This window comes from Myotis nattereri (assembly GCF_964212035.1).
Source record: "Myotis nattereri genome assembly, chromosome: 3".
NCBI lineage: Eukaryota > Metazoa > Chordata > Mammalia > Chiroptera > Vespertilionidae > Myotis > Myotis nattereri.
This window is the reverse complement of record NC_138077.1, coordinates 55,059,499-55,082,928: the sequence shown is the minus strand read 5'-3', so window position 1 is coordinate 55,082,928 and position 23,430 is coordinate 55,059,499. Positions and strand designations below refer to the sequence as shown.

The 23,430-nt window shown below is 42.8% G+C and overlaps 1 protein-coding gene and 1 pseudogene across 4 annotated transcripts in view; both read right to left on the bottom strand.

Annotated features, from left to right (window-relative positions):
* Positions 1 to 549: 549 nt before the first annotated feature.
* The window catches only part of SNX4 (sorting nexin 4), an 86,479-nt gene continuing 63,598 nt past the window's right edge, over positions 550 to 23,430 (bottom strand). For 2 of the 3 annotated variants that reach the window (XM_081085390.1, XM_081085389.1), the window contains 5 exons: positions 20,963 to 21,052; positions 18,995 to 19,094; positions 15,551 to 15,696; positions 12,323 to 12,437; positions 5,520 to 6,725 (listed from right to left, as the gene is read on the bottom strand). In XM_081085390.1, coding sequence (XP_080941516.1) covers positions 6,678 to 6,725; positions 12,323 to 12,437; positions 15,551 to 15,696; positions 18,995 to 19,094; positions 20,963 to 21,052 — 499 coding nt within the window. In that variant the 3' untranslated portion in view covers positions 5,520 to 6,677. Of the gene's footprint in view, positions 713 to 5,519; positions 6,726 to 12,322; positions 12,438 to 15,550; positions 15,697 to 18,994; positions 19,095 to 20,962; positions 21,053 to 23,430 lie in introns of those variants that run through there. The other variant, XR_013995632.1, reaches the window with a different exon arrangement.
* On the bottom strand, positions 638 to 1,759 carry LOC308515011 (serpin B6-like; annotated as a pseudogene). The gene has a single exon. The product of its transcript is annotated as a serpin B6-like (transcript).

The window sequence follows — 23,430 nt, the reverse complement described above, 5'->3', positions numbered from 1 at the left end:
CAGGTGTTATGCTAAGTGAAATAAGTTAGATGGAAAAGGACAAAAATTAGCACTCGCTTTGGCAGCACATACACTAAAACTGGAACAATACAGAGATTGGCATGGCCCTGTGCAAGGATGACATGCGAATTCGTGAAGTGTTTCATATTTAAAAGAGAAAAAAAAGGCCCTAGCCGGTTTGGCTCAGTGGATAGAGCGTCGGCCTGCGGACTGAAGAGTCCCAGGTTCGATTCTGGTCAAGGGCACATGCCCGGGTTGTGGGCTCGATCCCCAGTGGGGGGGCGTGCAGGAGGCAGCCAATCAATGATTCTCTCTCATCACTGATGTTTCTATCTCTCCCTCTTCCTTCCTCTCTGAAATTAATAAAAATATTTTAAAAAAAAGAAAAAAAAGGACAAAAATCATATGTGGACTATTAAAAAAATAAACAAAAACCAAAAAAACCCTCATAGATATGGATAACTGATTGGTGGTTACCAGAGAAGAGGAAATGGGTAAAGGGAGCCAACTGTATGGTAACGGATGGACATGATCCTTATTTTCTTTTTTGAACTTCAAAACTAGGCCCTTTATTGTTGGGTTCAGGCACACTGTGAAGTGCCAGAGGAAAGTGGGTCAGCAGGAGACAGGAGAAGGGCTACAGGCAGCGTCGACCATTTTCCCAAGGGGAGGAGAATCGGCCACAGAACAGAGTACCGTTGGTTGTGCTGTGCTGCAGAAAGAAAAGAAAGGGGTGGTCAGCACAGAACCTGGGCGTGACTCTTGCACACAGAAGGAGCATGATGCCGGCGGTGGCGGCCGCAGCCTCTGTGCCTTCCCCGTTGACCTCCACAAAGGACAGACACAGGTCTCTCCCTGACGACATTCCAGAGAAGCCTTGTCCTGCTCAAAGGCATAGGTCATGCCCATAGAGTAAAGGACATCCTTCATGTCGTAATTCTCATCCAGTCTGAAATCTAGGGAGGCACACTTCCGCCTCTTCTTCATCACATCTGGCCTGATCCATTCTATGAATTTCTCATAGGTGAGCTGCTTTCCCACCGTTTCCAGGTCGACATATTCATCAGGAAGCATGATGATCATGTTTAGCTCTTTGCCGACGTACGGCAGCACCAGAATTTTGGTGAATATTTCTCCGACATAGGTCATATTAAAGGTAGATTTTTTAAACATCATTTGCACAGGTTTCTGCTCATTCTTGCTAACTTTAAATGGTCTCTCCTGGGTTTGGTGCTTGCTAAACTGGCTGTCCCAGTTTCCTTTGAAGTAGATGGCATTCACAAGAACCAGAGGAGTACTTTGATTAGCTGAATTTGGAGGCAGCAACTCTGTAATTTTACCTTCTGTCTTGTTAGCTACCCAGGTGTTGATATGTTTTCTAGCCTCCTCTGCAGCTTTGAAGAAGTCAAGCTCTTCCATCTCTGCTTGGTAGAATTTGAGGCAGGAATCTTTGAAAGATAAGTTGAAATCAAAGGACTTTTCTCCGAAGAGCCTGTTGGCAGTTCTAAGCAAGTACTGCGTGCCAGCCCTGTTAACCTCAGCGAGGAGCGTCTAGAAGCCCTGGTGGACATCACTTCTGCCACCACTTTTACTGAAATAAAGTGCCTGGACTATCTGGGCCGCAGTGTCTCCACCTGCCCCCATGGCCAGGGCAGAGGAGATGCTGAATGGCGAGAAAAATGTTTTTTGATTTGTCTTCACCCAGCTTTTTCAAAAGATTTATGGCAAAAGTGTCATTTGCTTCGGACAGAGTATCCATGATGGTGAGTCGGCCTCCCGGGGTTTCTCCGGCCGGAGTGTCGGCAGCAGCAGGAAGCGGAGCAGCCGCTGGGCCTCAAATAGCGGCAGCCGACATGATACTTTTTTTTTTTTAACTTATTTTATTGATTTTTTACAGAGAGGAAGAGAGGAATGGAGAGTTAGAAACATTGATCAGCTGCCTCCCGTACACCCCCCACTGGGAATGTGCCTGCAACTAAGGTACATGCCCTTGACCGGAATCAAACCTGGCACCCTGCAGTCCACAGGCCGACGCTCTATCCACCGAGCCAAACCGGTTAGGGCGACATGATACTTTTGATGGTGAGCATGCTATAGTATAGATATCGAGTACAATATTGTACACTTGAAACTTATATGTTATAAACCAATGTTATAAACCAATGTTACCTCAATTGTAAAAAAAGATTGAGAAGTATTCCCTTTTCCGTTTTCTAAAAGTCTGTGTAGAATTAAAGCTTTTTCTTCCTTAAATGTATGTTAGAACTCACCAATGAAGCCATCTGAACCTTAGAGTTTTCTTTTGTAGAAAGACTTTTGATAATACATTTCTTTGATATAAAGCTATTCAGATTTTCTATTTCATCTATATCAGTTTTAGTAGGCTATATTTTTCAAGGAATTCATTGACTTCATGTAATTTATTGGTTTAAAGTTGTCCATAATATTCCGTATTATCCTTTTAATGTCTGTAAGATCTGTAACAACATTCCCCATTTCATTTCTGATAAGGATAATTTGTGTTTTCTCTTTTCATCCAGTTTTGCTAGAAGTTTAACTTAATCTTCTCAAAGAACCAACTTTTGGCTTTGTTAACACATGATGGACCAGTAGTTTTATTGCTAGCTTTACCTACTGGCCAGATAAGTTTCTATTGAATGAGTACAAAAAAAAACATCCTATATCAGGGGTGGGCAAACTTTTTGACTCGAGGGCCACAATGGGTTCTTAAACTAGACTGGAGGGCCAGAACAAAAGCATGGATGGAGTGTTTGTGTGAACTAATATAAATTCAAAGTAAACATCATTACATAAAAGGGTACGGTCTTTTTTTTTTTTTAGTTTTATTCATTTCAAACGGGCCGGATCCGGCCTGCGGGCCGTAGTTTGCCCACGGCTGTCCTATATAATAAAAGGGCAATATGCAAATTGACCCTAACAGCAGAATGACTGGGAATGACTGGTCACTATAACACACACTGACCACCAGGGGGCAGATGCTCAATGCAGGAGCTGCCCTCTTGTGGTCAGTACACTCCCACAGGGGGAGCTCTGCTCAGCCACAAACCAGGCTGACGGCTGCCAGCACAGCAGTGGTGGCGGGAGCCTCTCCCGCCTCCTCAGCAGCACTAAGGATGTCCAACTGCAGCTTAGGTCTGCTCCTTGCTGGTAAGTGGACATCCCCCGAGGGCTGCCGGGCTGCCATAGGGATGTCTGACTGCCAGCTTGAGCCCAATCCCCCACGGAGCGGGCCTAAGCAAGAAGGTGGACATCCTCCGAGAGGTCCCACACTGCAAGAGGGCATAGGTTGGGCTGAGGGACTCCCCCAAGTGCACAAATTTTTGTGCACCGGACCTCTAGTTTTACATAAATGTTAAAGGCACCCTTTAAAATTAAATACCCATTGCATTTTGAAGTTATTTATTACATGTTCTTACAAGCTAATATCTTTTTATTTATTTATTTATTTATTTATTTTTATTTTTATTTTTTTTCACCAGCCCCGCGACGACCTTCGTCCCAAGCTAATATCTTTTTAAAGTATACTTTGTAAAACACTGTGTAATATGAAGCAAAAATTCTCGGGATCCATCCGCAATGTGTTAACCCTGATTTTTGCTCTTTTAATATTTCCTTTCTTCTACTTACTTTGGGTTTAATTTGTTTATATTTCCCTTGCTTCCTTTTCCTTTCAAATACATAAATATATTGGGGGGCCCCAGCTGGCACCCACCTTGGCTGGCCTACAGGCTGGGGGCAGCTCCTGCATTGAGTGTCTGGCCCCTGGTGATCAGTGCATGTCATAGCGACAGTTTGATCAAGTGGCATATTAAGCTTTTATTTTATAGAATTTCTATGGTGATTCAATCTTTAAAGAAATTCCTAAATCTTTTTCAGTGAACATTTTTTAGGAGAATCAGTAAAGTTTACCCAGAAGGAAAGTATGCATATAAATCTAGAGAGTGATGATAAGGATGTTGAAAGTCTAACATTGCTGTTACATAACTCTTGGATTTTTCATTCCACCCCAAGCTGGGTGTGTGTTTATTCTAAGGTTGCTTGGATTTTAAAAATCCTCAGTTCCTGTTTTGGATACTATGTTATAATTACAAGTGACTCATTCATCCATACTCAAGTTTCTGGATGCAAATGAAAGTATGACTTCAGTTAATTTTAATGCTTTGACTGCATACACTGTCAAGATGGAATCTTCTTGTTATTAAGTATTTCAATTAATGTAATGAATAATTTTTCTTTAGTTACTGCTTACACTATCTTTTTATATTTACCTTTGGAAATCCAACACCCGCCCCCCCTTTGCATAACTCATTTTGAGTCTTAATTTTTAAATACCAAAAGTTACTGCATATGTATTTTATTTTCTTTATCCTTATTGTGAATAGTACCAAAAATCATATCCATCATAAAACTCCTTTAAGAGAGTTTTTTTAAAAAGGAATGATTGTGATATGAATTTTTCAAAATCAATCCAAGTCAAGATATACCTAGTTAAATATAATACAACCAAATGAATGTCTGTATATTTTAGAGAACATAATAAAATATTTTTCCTAATTCATCTTTGAAATCATAAGTAACAATGGCATTATCAAATTAAGTCAGCTAGCCCTGGCAGGTGTGGCTCTGTGGTTGGAGCATCAGCCCATGCACCAAAGGGCCTCAATTCCTGGTGAAGGGCACATACCTGGTACCTGGGTTGCAGGTTGATCCCAGCTGGCTGTGTCTGGGCACATTCCAGAGGCAACCAATCAATGTGTCTCCCACATAAATGTTCCCCTCTCCCCTCTCCCCTCTCCCCTCTCCCCTCTCCCCTCTCCCCTCTCCCCTCTCCCCTCTCCCCTCTCCCCTCTCCCCTCTCCCCTCTCCCCTCTCCCCTCTCCCCTCTCCCCTCTCCCCTCTCCCCTCTCCCCTCTCCCCTCTCCCCTCTCCCCTCTCCCCTCTCCCCTCTCCCCTCTCCCCTCTCCCCTCTCCCCTCTCCCCTCTCCCCTCTCCCCTCTCCCCTCTCCCCTCTCCCCTCTCCCCTCTCCCCTCTCCCCTCTCCCCTCTCCCTCCCTCTCTCCTTTCTCTTTAAAAAAAAAATCAATGGAAAAAAAATATCTTTGAAAAAAAAAAATCTTTGAATGAAGATTAACAACAACACCAAAAAGAAACAAATTAAGTCAACTAGTAGGAAACAACTGAATACATTTTACATTAGCACCAGGTTAGTTGGGGGGCGGGGGAGGGGGTTGTGGGGAGTGGGGAGGCTTTTGATTTTTAAATGCCAAATGGAAAGCTACTTAAGTTCATGAGTCAAGAGATGATATAATTCAATGGAATGAAAGATAACTTTTGCTTCTAACAATTTTCTCTTTAAAAAATAAGTAAAATTTAAAAAATCATCTCAATATATATTTTTTAAAACCCAACATTTTGCCATAAGACAAATTTATATAATTAAACACTTCAAAACATAATATGGCATGTATTATTTTTTCACAGGGCATCAGCTACTAATATATATAGATCACTTTATTAAAACAATAGAAATTGTATGAAAATCAGCACAATACTTCATTTATTTATTGTATAAGTTTGGCAAACAGCACAAAAATCCAGCAACATTTTGAACACATAAAAAAGTCAAATGTTGAACAGTACTGGGGAATTTTTTTTTTTTTTACATAATTACTAATGAGACATCGAAGATTCTGCAAAGCTAGCAAACTGAGGGTGCTTGGCTTCTGAACATATACCACAAAAACACATCAAAAAACAATATAATTTACCTTTACAAAAATTACAGCCAAGCAATAGGAAAGAAGGATGCTAATAATGAAGATACAAACACATATGCGCACTACATATATCTCATACACTGAAATGCTACATACATCTTGTACCCTGAAATGCCATGTGTAGAGAGCCAAGCAGAGTAAATTTAGGCTCATCACTGAGGTTAGGAATTATTTGAGAAGAATTTAATGCTTTTATGTAACATACACAATTCTATTATAGCAGTTCCTAGATCATAACAACGTATTCTGTTATATATCTGAGAAGTTCAGTCTTCTTTGTTGGCAGTATAAAATTTCTGACCAGTATCAAAATTCTGGTAAAACACAAATTAAAGGCATTTTCTAGTGTATGCAAATGTTATAGGGGGCATCAATGAATGTGAGAGAAAATCTTAGATTGCACACTAAGTTTCTGCTGAGCTTTGTCAAACCAAACAGCTCAACTATAAGGCAAGAAAAAATAACCCCCTACAACAGATCAGTGAGTCTTACCAAGTAAAGATAGGAATTCAATCTTAGGGAAAAACTCTCTACATAAACAGATCTAAAATAGCTGGAATTAAAATGAACATCTAGAAATTACCCAACATCGTGACACTCAGTCACTGGTTCAGAAGCCTGACAATCTGTTGGTATATTTTATCAAATTAACTTTTTGGAATCAGCACCAGTCCCCAAAACCTCAAATTATAATATTTAATCTTCATTAAAATACATCCTTTTGTGCTATATAAATACAACTACAATCAAATTAAAGACAGCTGAATTTAGTCAACTTATATATTTTTGTGTAGACTGGGTAGCAACTTAAATTATTATTTATTTACTTGTGCTTCTGTTTTGGGGCACTTTGATTGAAGAGAAATTCATTTCACAGGATTACATCTTGCTAAAGCATTCCTTAGCATTGGTCCAAACTTGAATTCCCTTAGAAGCAAACACAAAAAGAACTTTAAACTGTGAATTTGAAAGGATCCTGAAAGCCCACGTATGTGGCTTCCTGGTATGCTATGTTTTGCTTTTTGGAATAATTAACAAGTCCAGCAAATATGACACTTTCTGGTAATAGCTAATATAAGTGAATGTCTAAAAAAGTAGGAAAATCATTTCTATGAGCCTCTCTTCAAAATGCAGAAAGAACTCCTACAACTTCTTTTTCAAAACTGAGTTTTTAAGGTTCAAAACATAAACTCATTTACTCATATTACATATCCTTATCATTTCTATTTATAAACCAAACACGTTTTCATTCAGTTTTTCTATATATTTGAAAAAAAGACTAACATCTTATTAGTCTAACAATTAAATATAAATTAATGAATTATTAAATTATTACTCTATTAACTGATGTTTTGATAGAAACCAATTATGTACTAAATTACTGAATCTCTCTCAATGGTTCTGGCAAGCTACTAAGTACAAAGCTAATCTGTACTAATAATAGAGGAATGTGCAAATTGTCCAGGACGCCGTCACAATAACGACCAATCAGCAGGCTGCATGCACAGCGGTGTAGGTGGGCGGGGACTTGCAGCATCAGGGACAGGACCTGATCAGCAGCCACAGCGGCTGCTGCGAGACCCAGAGAGGGAGAGGCAGGGCCTGATCAACAGCCCCCATGGCTGCTAAAAGGGCCAGAGAGAGAGGCAGGGCCTGATCAGCAGCCGCCACTGCAGCAAGGCCCGGAGAGAGAGGCAGAGCCTGATCAGCAGACCCTGCAGCTGCTGCACTGCAGGCCCAAGTCAGGGCTCATGCAGGAGGCAACCAATCGATGTGTCCCTCTCACATTGATGTTTCTCTTTGTCTTTCCCTCTCTCTTCCATGCTCCCTAAAAATCAATGGGAAAATATTCTCAGAGAGGATAAAAAAGAAAGAAATGTCATATCCTATGAAAGACATTTTGAAAATGCCTAAAGAAAGTTGTCATTTTTTGTGGTGAAGGGACTGGAATCCATGTTGATGAAAACACCTTGGTGATGCGAGGGCCGAGGGCCAGCAGCTGCGGTGGCCAGCAGTGGCAGTGGCAGCAGCAGCAGGGTGATGGGGGCAGCACCTTCCCCTGATCAGCCTGGTGGCCTCCCGCAGAGGGAGGCCAGACTGCAGCTTAGGCCCGCTCCCCCCAGGGAGCAGACCGAAGCTGTGAGTAGGACATCCCCCGAGGACTCTCAGACTGTGAGAGGGGGCAGACTGGGCTGAGGGACCCCCCCAGTGCATGAATTTTCATGTACTGGGCCTCTCGTCTATATCCTATCTAATAAAAGAGAAAGATGGTAATTGGCGTACGACCGCTACCCTTCCCATTGGCTAATCAGCGAGATATGCAAATTAACTGCCAGCCAAGATGGCGGCCGACAGCCAGGCAGCTTGAAACTAACATGAGGCTTGTTTGCTTCAGTGACGGAGGAAACCAACGTTCCCCGCCTGCCTTGCCAGCCTCTGAGCCTGCAGTTTAAAAAACATTGTAACAAATATAGAAGCTAAACAAAACCCCAGAAACCTGCTTTCAGCGAGCCCGGGATCTCAGAGCTGGAATTGATACAGAGTTTCGATTATAGAACCGAAACAAACCAGATACCTGCTTTCAGCAGCGGATGCCTAAGAGCTGGAGCCTCAGAGCTAAAGCTGGCCCAGAATTAAAAAAAAAAAAGAAAAAAAGAAAAAAAGGAGCAGTTGGGAGCTACAGTCCCAGCCTGAAAACAGCCCTCAGCCCCTCACCCAGACTGGCCAGGCACCCCAGTGGGGACCCCCACCCTGATCCAGGATAACCTTCAGGGCAAACCAGCCGGCCCCCACACGTGCACCAGGCCTCTATCCTATATAGTAAAAGGGTAATATGCCTCCCAGCACCGGGATCAGCAGAGCCGCGAGGCCTCCCGGCACCGGGACCAGCATGACGGGGAAGTGCCCAAACCCCCGATCGCCCTGCAGCTCTGTGTGTGACAGGGGGCGGGGCCACAACTCCCCTATCAGCCCTGCTCTGAGCCTGACCAGGGACTGCACCTAGGGATTAGGCCTGCCCTCTGCCACCCGGGAGCAGGCCTAAGCCAGCAGGTCGTTATCTCCCGAGGGGTCCCAGACTGCAGGAGGGCACAGGCCGGGATGAGGGACCCTCCCACCCGAGTGCACAAATTTTTGTGCACCGGGCCTCTAGTATATATATAAAAGCCTAAGTGACCAGACGACCAGACAGTAGCTATGACGCACACTGACCACCAGGGGATAGATGCTCAACACAAGAGCTGCCCCCTGGTGGTCAGTGTACTCCCACAGTGGGAGCGCCGCTCAGCTAACAGATGAATGCCAGACGCCAGGCTCATGGCTGGCGAGCGCAGCTGCAACAGTGCAAGCCTCTCCCGCAGACACTCCCCCTTCATGCCCAAGCAGTGGCGGTGGCAGGCACAGGGGGACCGGGATGAGCAGAAGCAGCACGGCGACCAGCCCAGGCTCGGGCTTGTCCCCAGCCGCCTGCCACTTCACACACTACTCCGTGCTGTGTGGGATCAAAGCAGACAGTAGGCTGGAGCCCAATAAGCTGGCGGGTAAGGCCAGGCTGCAGGGGCTCAGAGGTTCACTGATCCCCGCAGGCCAGGCCGAGGGACCCCACTAGTGCATGAATCCATGCATCAGGCCTCTAGTAAGATATAATATACCTAACATGCTTACATAAAAAGGCATGTTTGTAGACATGTAACAGTAAAATCTAAAGAAGTGGTAGAAACAAAAGTATTTTTTAAACAAGATACATCGTCTCTAATAAACTACTAAATTATGAAAAAGAAATCCTATATAATAAAAAAGCCTAATATGCTAAGTGTCTGACGGTTTGACCATTCAACCAGTCATTATGACATGCACTGACCACCAGCGGGCAGACACTCCAACCGTAGGTTAGCTTGCTGCTGGGGTCCAGCCAATCGGGACTGGGCAAGATGGGTTGGACACGCCCTGGAGCCCTCCCGCAGTCCCTCCCCAGTCCCGATCATGCACTGGTGGGGTCCCACGGCTCAAACCTGCCCGGTGCACAGATTCTTTCACCAGTGGGGTCCCTCAGCCTGGCCTGCAAGGATCCAGCCGAAACCGGCAGTCCAACATCCCCTGAAGGGCCCCATATTGCGAGAGGGTGCAGGCCAGGCCGAGGGACCCCACTGGTGCAAGAATCCATGCACCAGGCCTCTAGTATTTTAATATTTAAATGTTAAAATGTGTCTATATTTATCAAAGTTTCAAATAATAGGAAAAAAACAAGAATCTTTTTAGTTTTTTCTTCCTTGATGGGATACAAAAAGCAAATAAAAATTTTAAAAACACACAAAAACCCTTTAAAATGCTCAGATTAGCTGGATAAAGTAGTATCTAAAACAGAGTACTTCTTGTTAGAAAGGATAAGATAGAGCTTATGCACTATCAAAATAAGATATCCATGAGACATCAATTGGAAACACTGCACACTGCACACTAGCTCATATAATGCAATCTCGTTTTTGTTAGGGAAGAGGAAAATGTATATTTTCTAAATGACTGTATATACACGAAAACATCTGAAAGGATACACGTGAGGTATAACACTGGTAAGTTTTCTAACAGGAATTTGGGGCAGGAGGCAAAGATGCTTCTGGATTATTTGAAATTTTTCGATGAACATTTTGATTTTATGGCAATTTTCAAAATTTTAAAAATAAACTTGAAAATCAATCAAGTATTTCTTTAAAAAGCCTCAGCCCCCTTGATTCAACAAACTAGAAAATTCACTATCAAAAAGGCTGACCAACATGGAGAGAACCAACATGGCGAGAACCAACAAGGCAGTGTAGGTAAATGCATGTACTCGCCACTTCCCACAACCACATAAAAATTACAACTAAAATACAGCAGAACAACCATCACTCAGAATCAGCTGCATAGAAGTCCTACAATTAGAGAATTAAAAAGAAAGCACATTGAGACTACTAGGAGGGGTGGAGGTGGGGAACGGGCTGGTCTGACACCCATATGTGGCATTTTTTTAATCGGGAGTGATATCTCAGCTGCAGAGGCCTCCCATGAGGAACAAGAGCTCCATAACAAACCTCTCAGCCCAGGGTTCCAGTGCTGAAATGAGAAGTCCCCATAACTTCAGGCAGTAAAAACCAGTGGGGATTGTGGCTGAGTTGAAACGGAGGCTGCTGGAGCCCCAGCAGTTCCTCTTAAAGGGCCGTACCCAGACTTACTGGGACTTGCTCCCTCTGAGCTCCAGTGCTGGGGCAGTGGTTTGGGGGTATCCAAGGACATATGGGGAGTAACTGGATTGTCTGGCATCAGAGCAAGAACTTGGGGGTGGCTTTCTCCCACACAGGGATGCTCACAGGGTTCACTGTTTCTATGCCAAGACCTCCTCTGTCACAGAGCTAACCAGCAGCTGTATCTGAATTTCCATCAATGTGGTCCACACTGTTTGATCTACCCTGGTGATTCCCTGAGACTCCACCCAATTTGCATCTCTACCCAAGCTGTCTGCAGATATGAATGTCCTGTCCTGGCTCAGACTTCAGACTTTTCTAAACTCTCTCAAACAAGCAGCAGCTGGGATCAGCATGCCCCATACCTATCAACAAGAGGCCAAGACCTGGTATTAGCACCAGCCTGCCTTGCTTCACAGCTTGGCCTTTCCTGGGCACTTCCAAGCCCAACATAAATAGCGGCCATCTGCAAATTGCTCTGTAGCTCCTGCAGGGTGGCTCCAGGACTGAAGGGTCCCGGGTTCGATTCCAGTCAAGGGTGCGTATCTCAGTTGCAGGTTCCCCAGCCCTAGTCTGGGTGTGTAGAGGAGGCAACCAATGGATGTGTCTCATATCAATATTTCTATCTCTCCCTCTCCCTTCCGCCACTCTCTGTAAAAATCAACAGAAAAATATCCTCAGCTGAGGATTAACAAAAAAATAATAAAAGGAAAAAATAAAATTAAGTTGATAAATTGGGAAATATTCTGGAAGGGAAGAAGAATAGACTTTAAAAATGAAAATGAGCCCTAACCGGTTTGGCTCAGTGGATAGAGCGTCGGCCTGCGGACTGAAGGGTCCCAGGTTCGATTCCGGTCAAGGGCGTGTACCTTGGTTGCGGGCACATCTCCAGTGGGGAGTGTGCAGAAGGCAGCCGGTTGATGTTTCTCTCTCATCGATGTTTCTAACTTTCTATCCCTCTCCCTTCCTCTCTGTAAAAACTCAATAAAATATATTAAAAAAAAAATGAAAATGACACTTTGATTCAAACAAGATTAGTTTGTTTAAATTTTGGTTTTTTTTCTTTTTTGTTTATTGATTTGAGAGAGAGAGAGAGAGAGAGAGAGAGAGAGAGACATCAATTTGTTGTCCCATTTATTTATACATTCATTGGGTGATTTGTTATGTGCCCTAACCGAGGATCGAACCTGCAACCTTGGCATATTGGGATGACGCTCTAACCAAGTAAGCAACCCAGCCAGGGCCAGTTTTATAAAAATTTGTAAGCACTTCTGCATGCACTTTATCTTTACTGAAACCAAAACCCACCTTTTTGCACATACTAATCTGCATAACTGCATAGCTTATGAGAGCCTCCTTTAAATCACGGTTCTTTTGCTCCTTGAAGCGTTCAATATCGGCCCAAGCATTTTTCACAAATTCTCTGAAATAAAAGGCATAGTTGTTGTTATTATTATTTAAATTAAGTGAACTATCTATAAATTCAAATAAACAGTTCTCATTTGAGTTGGTTTTTGTCTATATAAAGGAAAAAGCTTTTCCCTGTGTGAGATCTATTTTTTTAAATATATTTTTATTGATTTCAGAGAGGAAGGGAGGAGGAGGAGAGAGGGAGAGAAACATCAATGATGAGAGGGAATCATTGATTGGCTGCCTCCTGGAGCACACCCCCCACTGGGGATCGAGCCTAACTAAGAATGAACTGTGACCTTCTGGCTCATAGGTCGACGCTCAACTACTAAGCCATGCCCAGCCAGGCAGATCTATTTTTCTCTCCCTAAAAATTACAGTGGGAGAAAAAGCAAATGTTCGTCTACATTTTAATAATCTATTTTTGCCACAAGAATTTCAGCTTCAAATCTATACTATACTAATAATAGGGTAATATGCAAATTGGTCAGGATGCCATCACAGTAACGACCGATCAGCAGACTGCGTGCACAGAAGGCGCGAGTGGGCAGAGACTTGCAGGGTCAGGGATCCAAAGGCACGCACAGAGGGCCCTCCGCCGTAGGCCTGGCCCGGCCGGGGGTCCACAGGCGCGTGGAGGTCCACAGGCCTCCCCCGGCTCCGGCCTACCTCTTTGGGGCAATCTATCAAGGAGCGCCAGATGGGTGGGTGGGGCCTACCTCTTTGGGGCGATGGACTGCAGGGCTCCCACACTGTGACAGGGCACAGGCCAGGCTGAGGGACACCACCCCAGCCCGAGTGCACGAAGTCTGTGCACCGGGACACTAGTGCTATATAATAATAGACAAACATGCAAATTAGCCATCCCTCTCCTATGCTAAAGCCACGCCCACCAGCCAATCCAAGTGACTATGCAAATTATCCAACAAAGATGGCAGTTAATTTGCATACACAGGTGTCAAGCGCCCCGGGAGGCGATGGCGGCCGTGACCACAGGCTCCCAGGGCTTTCACCGGCCTAGGGAGACAAGGCTGTAGCCACACCCGTGGGCTCCCGGGACTTTCGCTGGTCGGGGAGGTGCAGCCACCCATGCCTAGCCATGCCCTCAGGCTCCAGGGACTTTCGTTAACCGTCACCCCGTGACAAAGATGGCAGCGCCCATAGTGGCCGGGATGGGACACTGGCGGCGCTGCCCAGGCAACGCGAGCCCAGCATCTGGACCAGCTGTGTGGAGGGAGGGGAGGGTTGGGACCTCCGGCCAGAGTCCGCTTCAAGGAATGCCCAGGGTCTGCGCGCCGGGCAGAGGGAGGGGAGGGCAGGGGTCTTGGGCTGGAGTCCAAGCCGAAGGAGGGGAGGAGAGGGGCCTCAGGCCAGAGTCCGTGGCGAGGAACACTGGGCTCATGGAGTCTGCCTCCAGGGATGCCCAGCGTCCGCTCCCCATATGTGCGGGGGGGGAGGGGGGAGGGTAGGGGCCTCGGGCTGCAGTCCACACTGAAGGAGGGAAAGAGAGGGGCCTCGGGCCAGAGTCTGCGCCCCGAATGCGCGGAGGGAGGGGAGGGCTGGGGCCTTGGGCCGGAGTCCCTGGCGAGGATGCTGGGCTCACTGCGAAGCATTCAGCTTTAGAAGTTATTTACTAACCATCAGTAAGTAAATAACTTCTAAAGCTGAACATGTGTGCTTGGCTGGGTGAAGAGAGGGGAGGGCAAGGGCCTCAGCCGGAATCCGCACCCTGGGTGGGCAGAGGGAGAGGAGGGGAGGAGCCTTGGGCTGGAGTCCACGCTGAAGGGGAGGGGCCTCGGGCCAGAGTCTGCGCCCCAGATGCACGGAGGGAGAGGAGGCCAGGGGCCTCGGGCCGGAGTCCGTGGCGAGGGATGCTAGCATCATTGCAGGCCGGGATGAGGGACCCCCCTTCTGCACGAATATCGTACATCGGGCTACTAGTGTATATATATAAAAGCCTAAGTGACCGTTACAATCGAAGAACCAGTGGAGTCTCTATACACGCACTGACCACCAGGGGGCAGACGCTCAATGCAAGAGTTGCCCCTGGTGGTCAGTACATTCCCATGGCCAACCTCCAGAGGCCCCTCCCCCCAGCTGGCCAGCCCCCCGATGGCCCCCGATCTAGGGGGCCAGCCAGCCAATCTCCTGCAGCCCCTCCCCTGGGCCAGCCCCCCTTATAGCCTAGATTGCTGGCCAGGCCAAGAGACCCCACCCATGCATGAATTTGTGCACTGGGCCTCTAGTTTCCTATAAAACAGATATAGATGCCAATTGAAGTTGCCTGCCTGGGTCACTGGAAAATATATACTCTTTTTGCCAGGATGGAGTATATATCACATTTATCATGTACTGCTTTAAATGACAACTACAGTTGCAAAAAATTCTTACAAGTTTTTGTTTATCTAACTCTATTCACGAAAGATTACTTTGACTTATTTGGTGCCAGAGGTTCTAAAAATTACTTTAAAAACCTCCAAACCAATGATATACTCTTTGTCTGCTGTGGTCTACTCACTGACTAACAGATGAAAACAATAAGGAAAGTGAGCCAAACAGTGATGGCAGGTCTTTGAAAACTAAATTTCTAGAAATATTTATGGAGTAATTACATGGCAAGCCCTATGCAGGATGTTGAAATATAAAGAGAAAAAAGACATGATCACTGGCTCTGAAGGGCTCGTAATTTAGCCAGGGACACTCACTCAGAGCAACTAACCATCCAGTACAAAACCACCACATTGCAGTGGCAGGAACCAAGTGCCACATAGCCTGTGTGGATAGGGGAAGGCTTCACAAAGGAACAGAAGAGCTGGGCACTGAGGGCTGATCAGGCATTTGTTAGATGACAGAAAAGGAAGGGCAGAGAGAATGTGCAAAGGATAGAATCATAAAAAGTGCAGGAAAATATTATGAAGCTGAAACTTTCTTCTTCCTTCCCCCCACATTAAAACAAATGTTTCTATAACATATTTTTGATAACTCAACTTTCTTAGTAATTCAGTAACTACATTTTAGAAGAATAGTCACATCCAGGGATGCTAATGAAGCTGGGAATTGTTATAAAGCAACAATCCACCATATAATCTACATAACTGGCTTTGTTAAACACCTCAGCATTTTTACCTGCCTTCCAGATTTTTAGACTTTAGCTGCTGTTCCCCTTCACTTATTTGTTCTTCAAGCACCTTTATTCTGGCTTCTCTCTGCTCTGGAGTTTCTTGACCGAAGAGCTTGGTAGTCATTCCCTTCAAAGAAAATGTTCTCACAGTCTAAAAGGATTTAGAAACAAATGAATGAATAAACAAAATGTGCTGTATCCATACAATGAAATATTCAGTCATAAAAAGAAAGGAAATTCTGATACATGCTATAACACGGATGAACCTTGAGGACATTATGCTAAGAGAAAATAAGCAGTCACAAAAACAAATACTGTATAATTCTACTTATAGGAGGTATCTAGAATAGTCAGATTCACAGACAGAAAGTAGAATGATGAGCCTTGGCTCCATAGCTTGATCGATTAGAGCAGTGGTTCTTAACCTTCCTAATGCCACGACCCTTTAATACAGTTCCTCATGTTGTGGTGACCCGCAACCATAAAATTATTTTCATTGCTACTTCATAACTGTAATTTTGCTACTGTTATGAATCGTAATGTAAATATCTGATATGCAGGATGTATTTTCATTGTTACAAATTGAATATAATTAAAGCATAGTGATTAATCACAAAAACAATATGTAATTATATATGTGTTTTCTAATGGTCTCAGGCGACCCTGTGAAAGGGTCGTTTGACCCCCAAAGGGGTCGCGACCCACAGGTTGAGAATTGCTGGGTTAGAGTGTCATCCTGATATGCCAGAGTTGTGGGTTCGATCCCCAGTCAGGGCACACACAAGAATCAACCAATGAATACATAAATAAGTGGAACAACAAATTAATGTTGCTCTCTCTCTCGGAATCAATAAATTTTAAAAATTAAAAAAGAATGTAGAATGGTGGTTGCCAGGGGTTGGGGGAAGAGGGAAATTGACGGTTGATGTTTAATGGATATAGTTTCAATTTCGCGAGATGAAAAGTGTTCTAGAGGTTGGCAACATGTTTTTACTACTATACTACTGAATTGTACACTTAAAAATGGTTAACACATTGCCTGCGGGTAGTTTTTATCGCGCGCTAACAGGTGGCGCGGGCCATTTTTGCTAATTTTTTGCACAAATGGCAATGTTCAGTAAAATTACGATAACTTTAGTTTACGTATTTATACGTTACCCGCATTCTACCGCTAGTCTATAAAAAATGTATTAATACGTGTCCCGCGCTCTACTACCAGTCAACGTAAAACGTATAAGTAAAATGTATAAATACGTTTCCCGCATACAATGTGTTAAGATGATAAATTTTATGTTATATATATTTTACTACAAGTAAAAACTTTTTAAAAAGGAAACTTTTGTCATTTTCCCCCTAGATCAGAGAGAAGCACCGTAAGCCTACAAAACAAGGGGCTCCTAATATGATTACTAATACTGGAATAATAAGGAAAAGACAAAAAGAGTAAAATAACTGAACTTCTTAATGAAATGGAAAATTTCTAGCTAAAGTATTTATTAGGCAAGTCACTTCTTTATATTAGTGGTCATATTTTTGAAACCAAAAATGAAAATAAACCAAACTAAAGAAACATTTAAAATCTGCATAACTCACAGTGAAATTTGGGTATCTATAATAATAAAAGCATAATATCCTAATTAGACCGGACAGCCAAATGCCCTTCCGGACGTCATTACGGATGTCCTTCCAGATGAAGCCGCCAAAGCAGGGGCTGAGGCAGAGGCGGTTAGGGGCAATCAGGCAGGCAGGCGAGCAGTTAGGGGCGATAAGGTAGGCAGACAGGTGAGTGGTTAGGGGCGATGAGGCAGGCAGGCAGGCAGAATGGTTAGGAGCCAACAGTCCTGGATTGCAAGAGGGATGTCTGACTGCCAGTTTACAGGATCAGGCCTAAAGTGGCAGTCGGACATCCCCTGAGGGGTCCTGGATTGCAAGAAGGTGCAGGCTGGGCTGAGGGGAACCCCCCCCCCACCAGTGCACAAATTTCGCGCACTGGGCCTCTAGTCTATATATATAAAAGCCTAAGCAACTGCTACGACTGGACGGTAACTATGACGCACATTGACCACCAGGGGGCAGACACTCAACGCAGGAGCTGCCCCCTGGTGATCAGTGCGCTCCCACAGACAACCTCCTACGGCCCCTCCCCCCAGCCAGCCAGGTGGTCAGTGTGCAGCCAACCTCTCCTGCCGGCCAACCTTCCGTGATCCCTCCCCCTGGCTGGCCAACTGTCCACAGTCCCTCCCCTGGCCAGCCCTGATCATCTCCAATTGGGACTGGGCAAGACAGCCCTGATCAGCTGGGAGGGACCCCACCCTTGCATGAATTCGTGCACCGGGCCTCTAGTCTTTAATAAAACAGGATGCCTAAATCCAAGCATTAAGCTTTACTGCTTTAACATTTCCTCAATCTCTGGAGTTTACACAAGGAAACGTTTTTCTCTTCACATGTAGGAGTAAAGAACCAAGCTCCCTGTAAAAGGACTGGGAATTTCCCTTGGGTTTTAAAAATACATTAAGCCTACTATATTACTGTTTGACAGTCAAAGGTCTTTCACCATATAGATTTTTGGCTTTTCATACACATAGCAAGTGGGTACCTATAAGTACCTTTGAACCTAAAGTACTTGTTAGTATAAAGTGACTTATAAATGGTAACATTGTCACTACTTCATTACTTATAGATTGTGTGCGCTCACTATGACAGCCAATTTATGCCAATAAGATAATAGTGGAGTAGAAAGCTGATTATAGAAATGACCTAAGTCTAATACAATAAGATATGGAATTTTCTTCACAAGTGCTCACTGTAAGCATTCAAGAATCAAATACACAAAAAGCTCCTTGTAAAGAGAGATATACTGATTCTGACTGGGTATGGCTTTTAAAAGTAAACTAAAATGTCTATAATATATCTTATAAAATTAAACCTGACAAAGGTCATTATTTCAATCCCAAAGAATAATGTTTTTTCACTTGGACTTAGGTAGAAATGAAATGACACTTATTACACAGAGCAAAATGTTGACAAAATATCTTATAATACTATAGCTTATCTTTTTATATCAAGATCACAACCCAGCCCTAGCCAGTTTGGCTCAGTGGATGGAGTGTCGGCCTATGGACTCAAGGGTCCCAGGTTTGATTCCGGTCAAGGGCATGCATGTGCCTTGGTTGCGGGCACATCCCCAGTGGGGAGTGTACAGGAGGCAGCTGATGGATGTTTCTCTCTCATTGATGTTTCTGACTCTCTATCCCCCTCCCTTCCTCCCTGTAAAATATCAATAAAATATATTAAAAAAAAAAAAAAAAAAGATCACAACCCAAAGAATTGTAAAGTTGCCCACAAATTATTCCCCTGTAAAAGCTACAGGAATCCTTAGTACAACGACAGCTCATGCCACATAAGGCTTGCTACACTAATACCAGAGTCCTAAATGGAAACTCACTCACCCCAGTTGACAATTCCTCACATTGCTGCTTCTTAGATGCTAAGTCCTGAGCAGCCATCTCCAAGTCATACTGCATAAGTTCATGTTTCCTGCACACAGCCCTAGGGATAAAAAAGAACACTACCACTACCATTTAATTTTTATGGCTTTTCTTTTAGCATGTTAAAAATTTTTTTCAGGGGTAAAGGGGAAGCATCACAATGTCTTAGCAGGGTCAGAAATTGTGTACCCAGAATTTTCAAGTTTAAATATAGTTGCCCAAAATTAAAAATTAAATCTAGCAAAACCCAAGCATAAAAACTTTATATGCCTTAAAACAAAAGGTTGTTTTCTAGATACTTGTAATTTTTTTCAATAAACACCTAAAATTGCCCTTGCCCGTTTTGATCAGTGGATAGAGCATCAGCCTGCAGACTGAAGCATCCTGGGTTCGATTCTGGTCAAGGGCATATGCCTGGGTTGTGGGCTCAATCCCGTGTGTGGTATGCAGCAGGCAGCCAATCAATGATTCTCTCATTATTAATGTTTCTCTATCTCTCTCTCTCTCCCTTCTTCTCTGAAATCAATAAAAAAAATTTTTTAAATAAACATCCAAAATTATCACATCATAAAATATTTTATATAACATAGAAACTAATGCTATAATCTCACATAGCAACTGAGTATTTTTTACCCACTATCCAGACACAATCCATGTTAACAGATGGTGTATATCCTTTCAGACTTTAGCTAGGCATTTACAAATGTATATATCTACAAACCCCAAGTGATTCCACATCTTTTCTTACTTAACTATATACCATGAACGTATTTCCATATTAATACATGTTAATCTTTTCTATAATTTTTAAGAAAATTCCACTGTATTCAGCAACTTTCTATTCCCTGGTAATGTGGAAATACCTTGGTGAAACTATACCACTCAAAGCTCCAGAAGGAAAAGACTAACAATGTTATGTTTTCATACCAGTTACTGAACAGGTAAAGAAATATTGCTCCACTGTTTTACTAACAAAAACTCTTTTTTCTAACAGAATTTTTAAACTACTTTTAAAAGTGACAAAAAATTACCAAAAGTGGTTATAACAAAAGCCATCTATTATAGGAAAATATTAATTTTTCTAAAATTAACAGAAAAAAATATAGTAACTTAATTACTATGACCACCTATCAGAGAAAGTCCTGATATTAAGAAGTTTTATAGCCCTTACTAAGGAGATAAGATATGCAGGTGTGAAAAAAATTACAGAATAAAAATGGCAGAATAAGAATAGATAGCCCTGGCTGAGTGGCTCAGTTGGTTGGAACATCATCTCATACACCAAAAAGATTGTGGGTTTGATTCCTGGTCAGAGCACATACCTAGGTTGCTGGTTTGATCCCCAGTTGGGGCATATACAGGAGGCAACTGATCCATGTTTCTATCACATTGATGTTTCTCTCTCTCTCTTTCTCAAATCAACAAACATATCCTCAAGTGAGGATTTAAAAAATATACAACCTAGTAAAAGATAGTGTTACATACATACTCTATCTGTAATTTGCTTCCAATCTTCAAATTGAAAAAAGTACAAAGAACAACACACAGACACCTGATGCCTAAGACTGACAGGTTTTATCAGTATAACTAGAGGCCTATTGCACGAAATTTGTGGAAGGGGCTCAGCTCTTGCAGCCTCGGCTTCATCCAGAAGGTCGTCCAGAAGGGTGTCCGGAAGGCTGTTTGGCTGTTCGGTCTAATTAGCACATTAGCTCTTTATTATATAGGATGTTTCAAGGACAGGGATTATCTTAAATTTCTATATCTAGCACTGTGCAACACAGAGGACAACAAAGAGACCTCATTCAATATCTGGAGGAATTCATTTAAAAATCTTACTATTCATTAAAAAACCTTACTATTTCTATGTTGGAGCACCATGTATATAGAGTGGTGACCAGCTGCATCTCTAACCCTTATTATACTTACCGTAGGGCTTCTGCATAAAAAAGATACTCCTTTAACTGATCTGCATAATGCTCTTCATCTTCCAAAATATCATCAATAGAAGATGCATACCTATTTAAAAAAATATTATAGAAGCAACTTTTACCAGGACATTCTAAGAAAGTGCTATTCAAAGTATAATCCACAGACCATTTGCTACCCATCAGTGACAAAGATAAGTACAGAAAGTGAGAATAAGCATTTAGAAACATTTATAGCAATTTCTAATTACCATGACAATGTTATTACATTTTACTATGTTTCAATCAGCTTGGAAATAAAAAATAAAACAAACAAAAAAATGGCCCTTCTTACAGGTAGCTTAAGAAGCACTATAAGACTAGAATATATTTTGTTCAAAAATAATATAAAAGCTACAAAATCTGTAGAAAGAATAATTATTAGTATAATTGATGCACAAGTGTTCTTGGTAGCAACTACATACAGTAATGCCAAAAACTATCAAAGAAAAAGTTAAGCAAATAAAGATTACAGAAAACTTTAGGAGCCTTATTTTATTAGAATTCTTAATAAATCTCTGTTTTGATTTGAACAAGCCCCTCATTGTTAGGCCATTCTTGGTCCTGGACATGAGTCTTTCCTGTACAGAAATGTGATGGCTCTCCACAGTGCTTCTCCAAATCCTACAAGCACATATCGGAACCCCTCTAGGAAATCTTCCCAGACTACTTTAGTCCTAATTCATCACTCTACTTAGTATCTTTATCAACAATTTCGGACGTAAGTAGTTTCAAGTATTGGTTTTATTTCTCTGATCACATTATAAATTCTTTAAGCACACGGGCCATGTCATGTACTACTTTAATATAGTCTAACAGTCATGCTTTTTTCAAATTAATTCCAATTCCCTAGCATCAGAATAAAAGAAAAATATACTTTATGTTTCCAAGCCTGCTTCATATAGGCAAGCAAGCAAAGTTCACTGTAAACCTAAGGTTCACTGAAAAGTAAGGTATTTATAGGATTTATAAAAGTAGGCAAATTACAACTTCTATAATTACAAATTTACATTTGTACAGTGTGGAACATATTCTAAGAATCATTGCTTTGAGTAAGAAAAAATACATTTAGTTCATAAACCTATGATTCTGGAAAGTTAATGTTAAACAAACAACAACAAAAAAGAACTGCAGGGGCCCTAACCGGTTTGGCTCAGTGGATAGAGCGTCGGCCTGTGGACTGAAAGGTCCCAGGTTCGATTCTGGTCAAGGGCATGTACCTTGGTTGCGGGCACATCCCCAGTGGGAGGTGTGCAGGAGGCAGCTGATTGATGTTTCTCTCTCATCAATGTTTCTAACTCTCTATCCCTCTCCCTTCCTCTCTGTAAAAAATCAATAAAATATATTAAAAAAAAAAAAAAAGAACTGCAGGGCTAGTGGCTTGAAAATAGGAAACAGTGTAGGGATAAACGCATATTCTTGGGTAAAAAAGTATAAGTGGTAAAAGATTTTAGCTATCAGTACTAACAGTTTTATTTTATATTTTACAATCAATTGAAGAAAAACTAAATTCCTGCAAACACTGAAATTTTAAGTCAAAACAATGTAGGAAGACTTCTTAATAACCTAGTTGAAAAGTAGCCAGTTAACATAAATACAGCCCAAAGAAAAATAATACTTAGATAAAATTAATGTTTTAATTTTTATTATTTTTTCATATGCTTATTTTATTTTTTTTTAATAATTAAATCTTTACTGTTCAGATTATTACAGTTGTTTCTCTTTTTCCCCCCATAGCTCCCCTCCACCCGGTTCCCACCCCACCCTCTGCCCTCACCCCCCCCCCCACTGTCCTTATCCATAGGTGCACGATTTTTGTCCAGTCTCTTTCCGCATCCCCATGACTCCTTTCCCCCGCAAGAATAGTTAGTCCACTCCCTTTCTATGCCCCTGATCCTATCTAATAAAAGAGAAATATGGTAACTGGCATATGACTGCTACCCTTCCCATTGGCTAATCAGGGCAATATGCGAATTAACTGCCAGCCAAGATGGCGGCCGGCAGCCAGGCAGCTTAAACTGAACATGAGGCTTGCTTGCTTCAGTGACGGAGGACTGCAACGTTCCCCACCTGCCTTGCCGGCCTCTGAGCTTGCAGTTTAAGAAACATTGTAACAAATATAGAAGCTAAACAAAACTCCAGAAACCAACTTTCAGCCGGCTGGGATCTCAGAGCTGGAGTTGATACAGAGTTTCGATTATAGAACCTAAACAAACCAGATACCTGCTTTCAGGAGCTGAGGCCTCAGAGCTGGAGCCAAGCCTCAGAGGTAAAGCTGGCCCAGAATAAAAAAAAGAAAAGAAAAAAAGGAGCAGTTGGGAGCTTCAGTCCCAGCCTGAAAACAGCCCTCAGCCCCTCACCCAGACTGGCCAGGCACCCCAGTGGGGACCCCCACCCTGATTCAGGACACCCTTCAGGGCAAACCAGCTA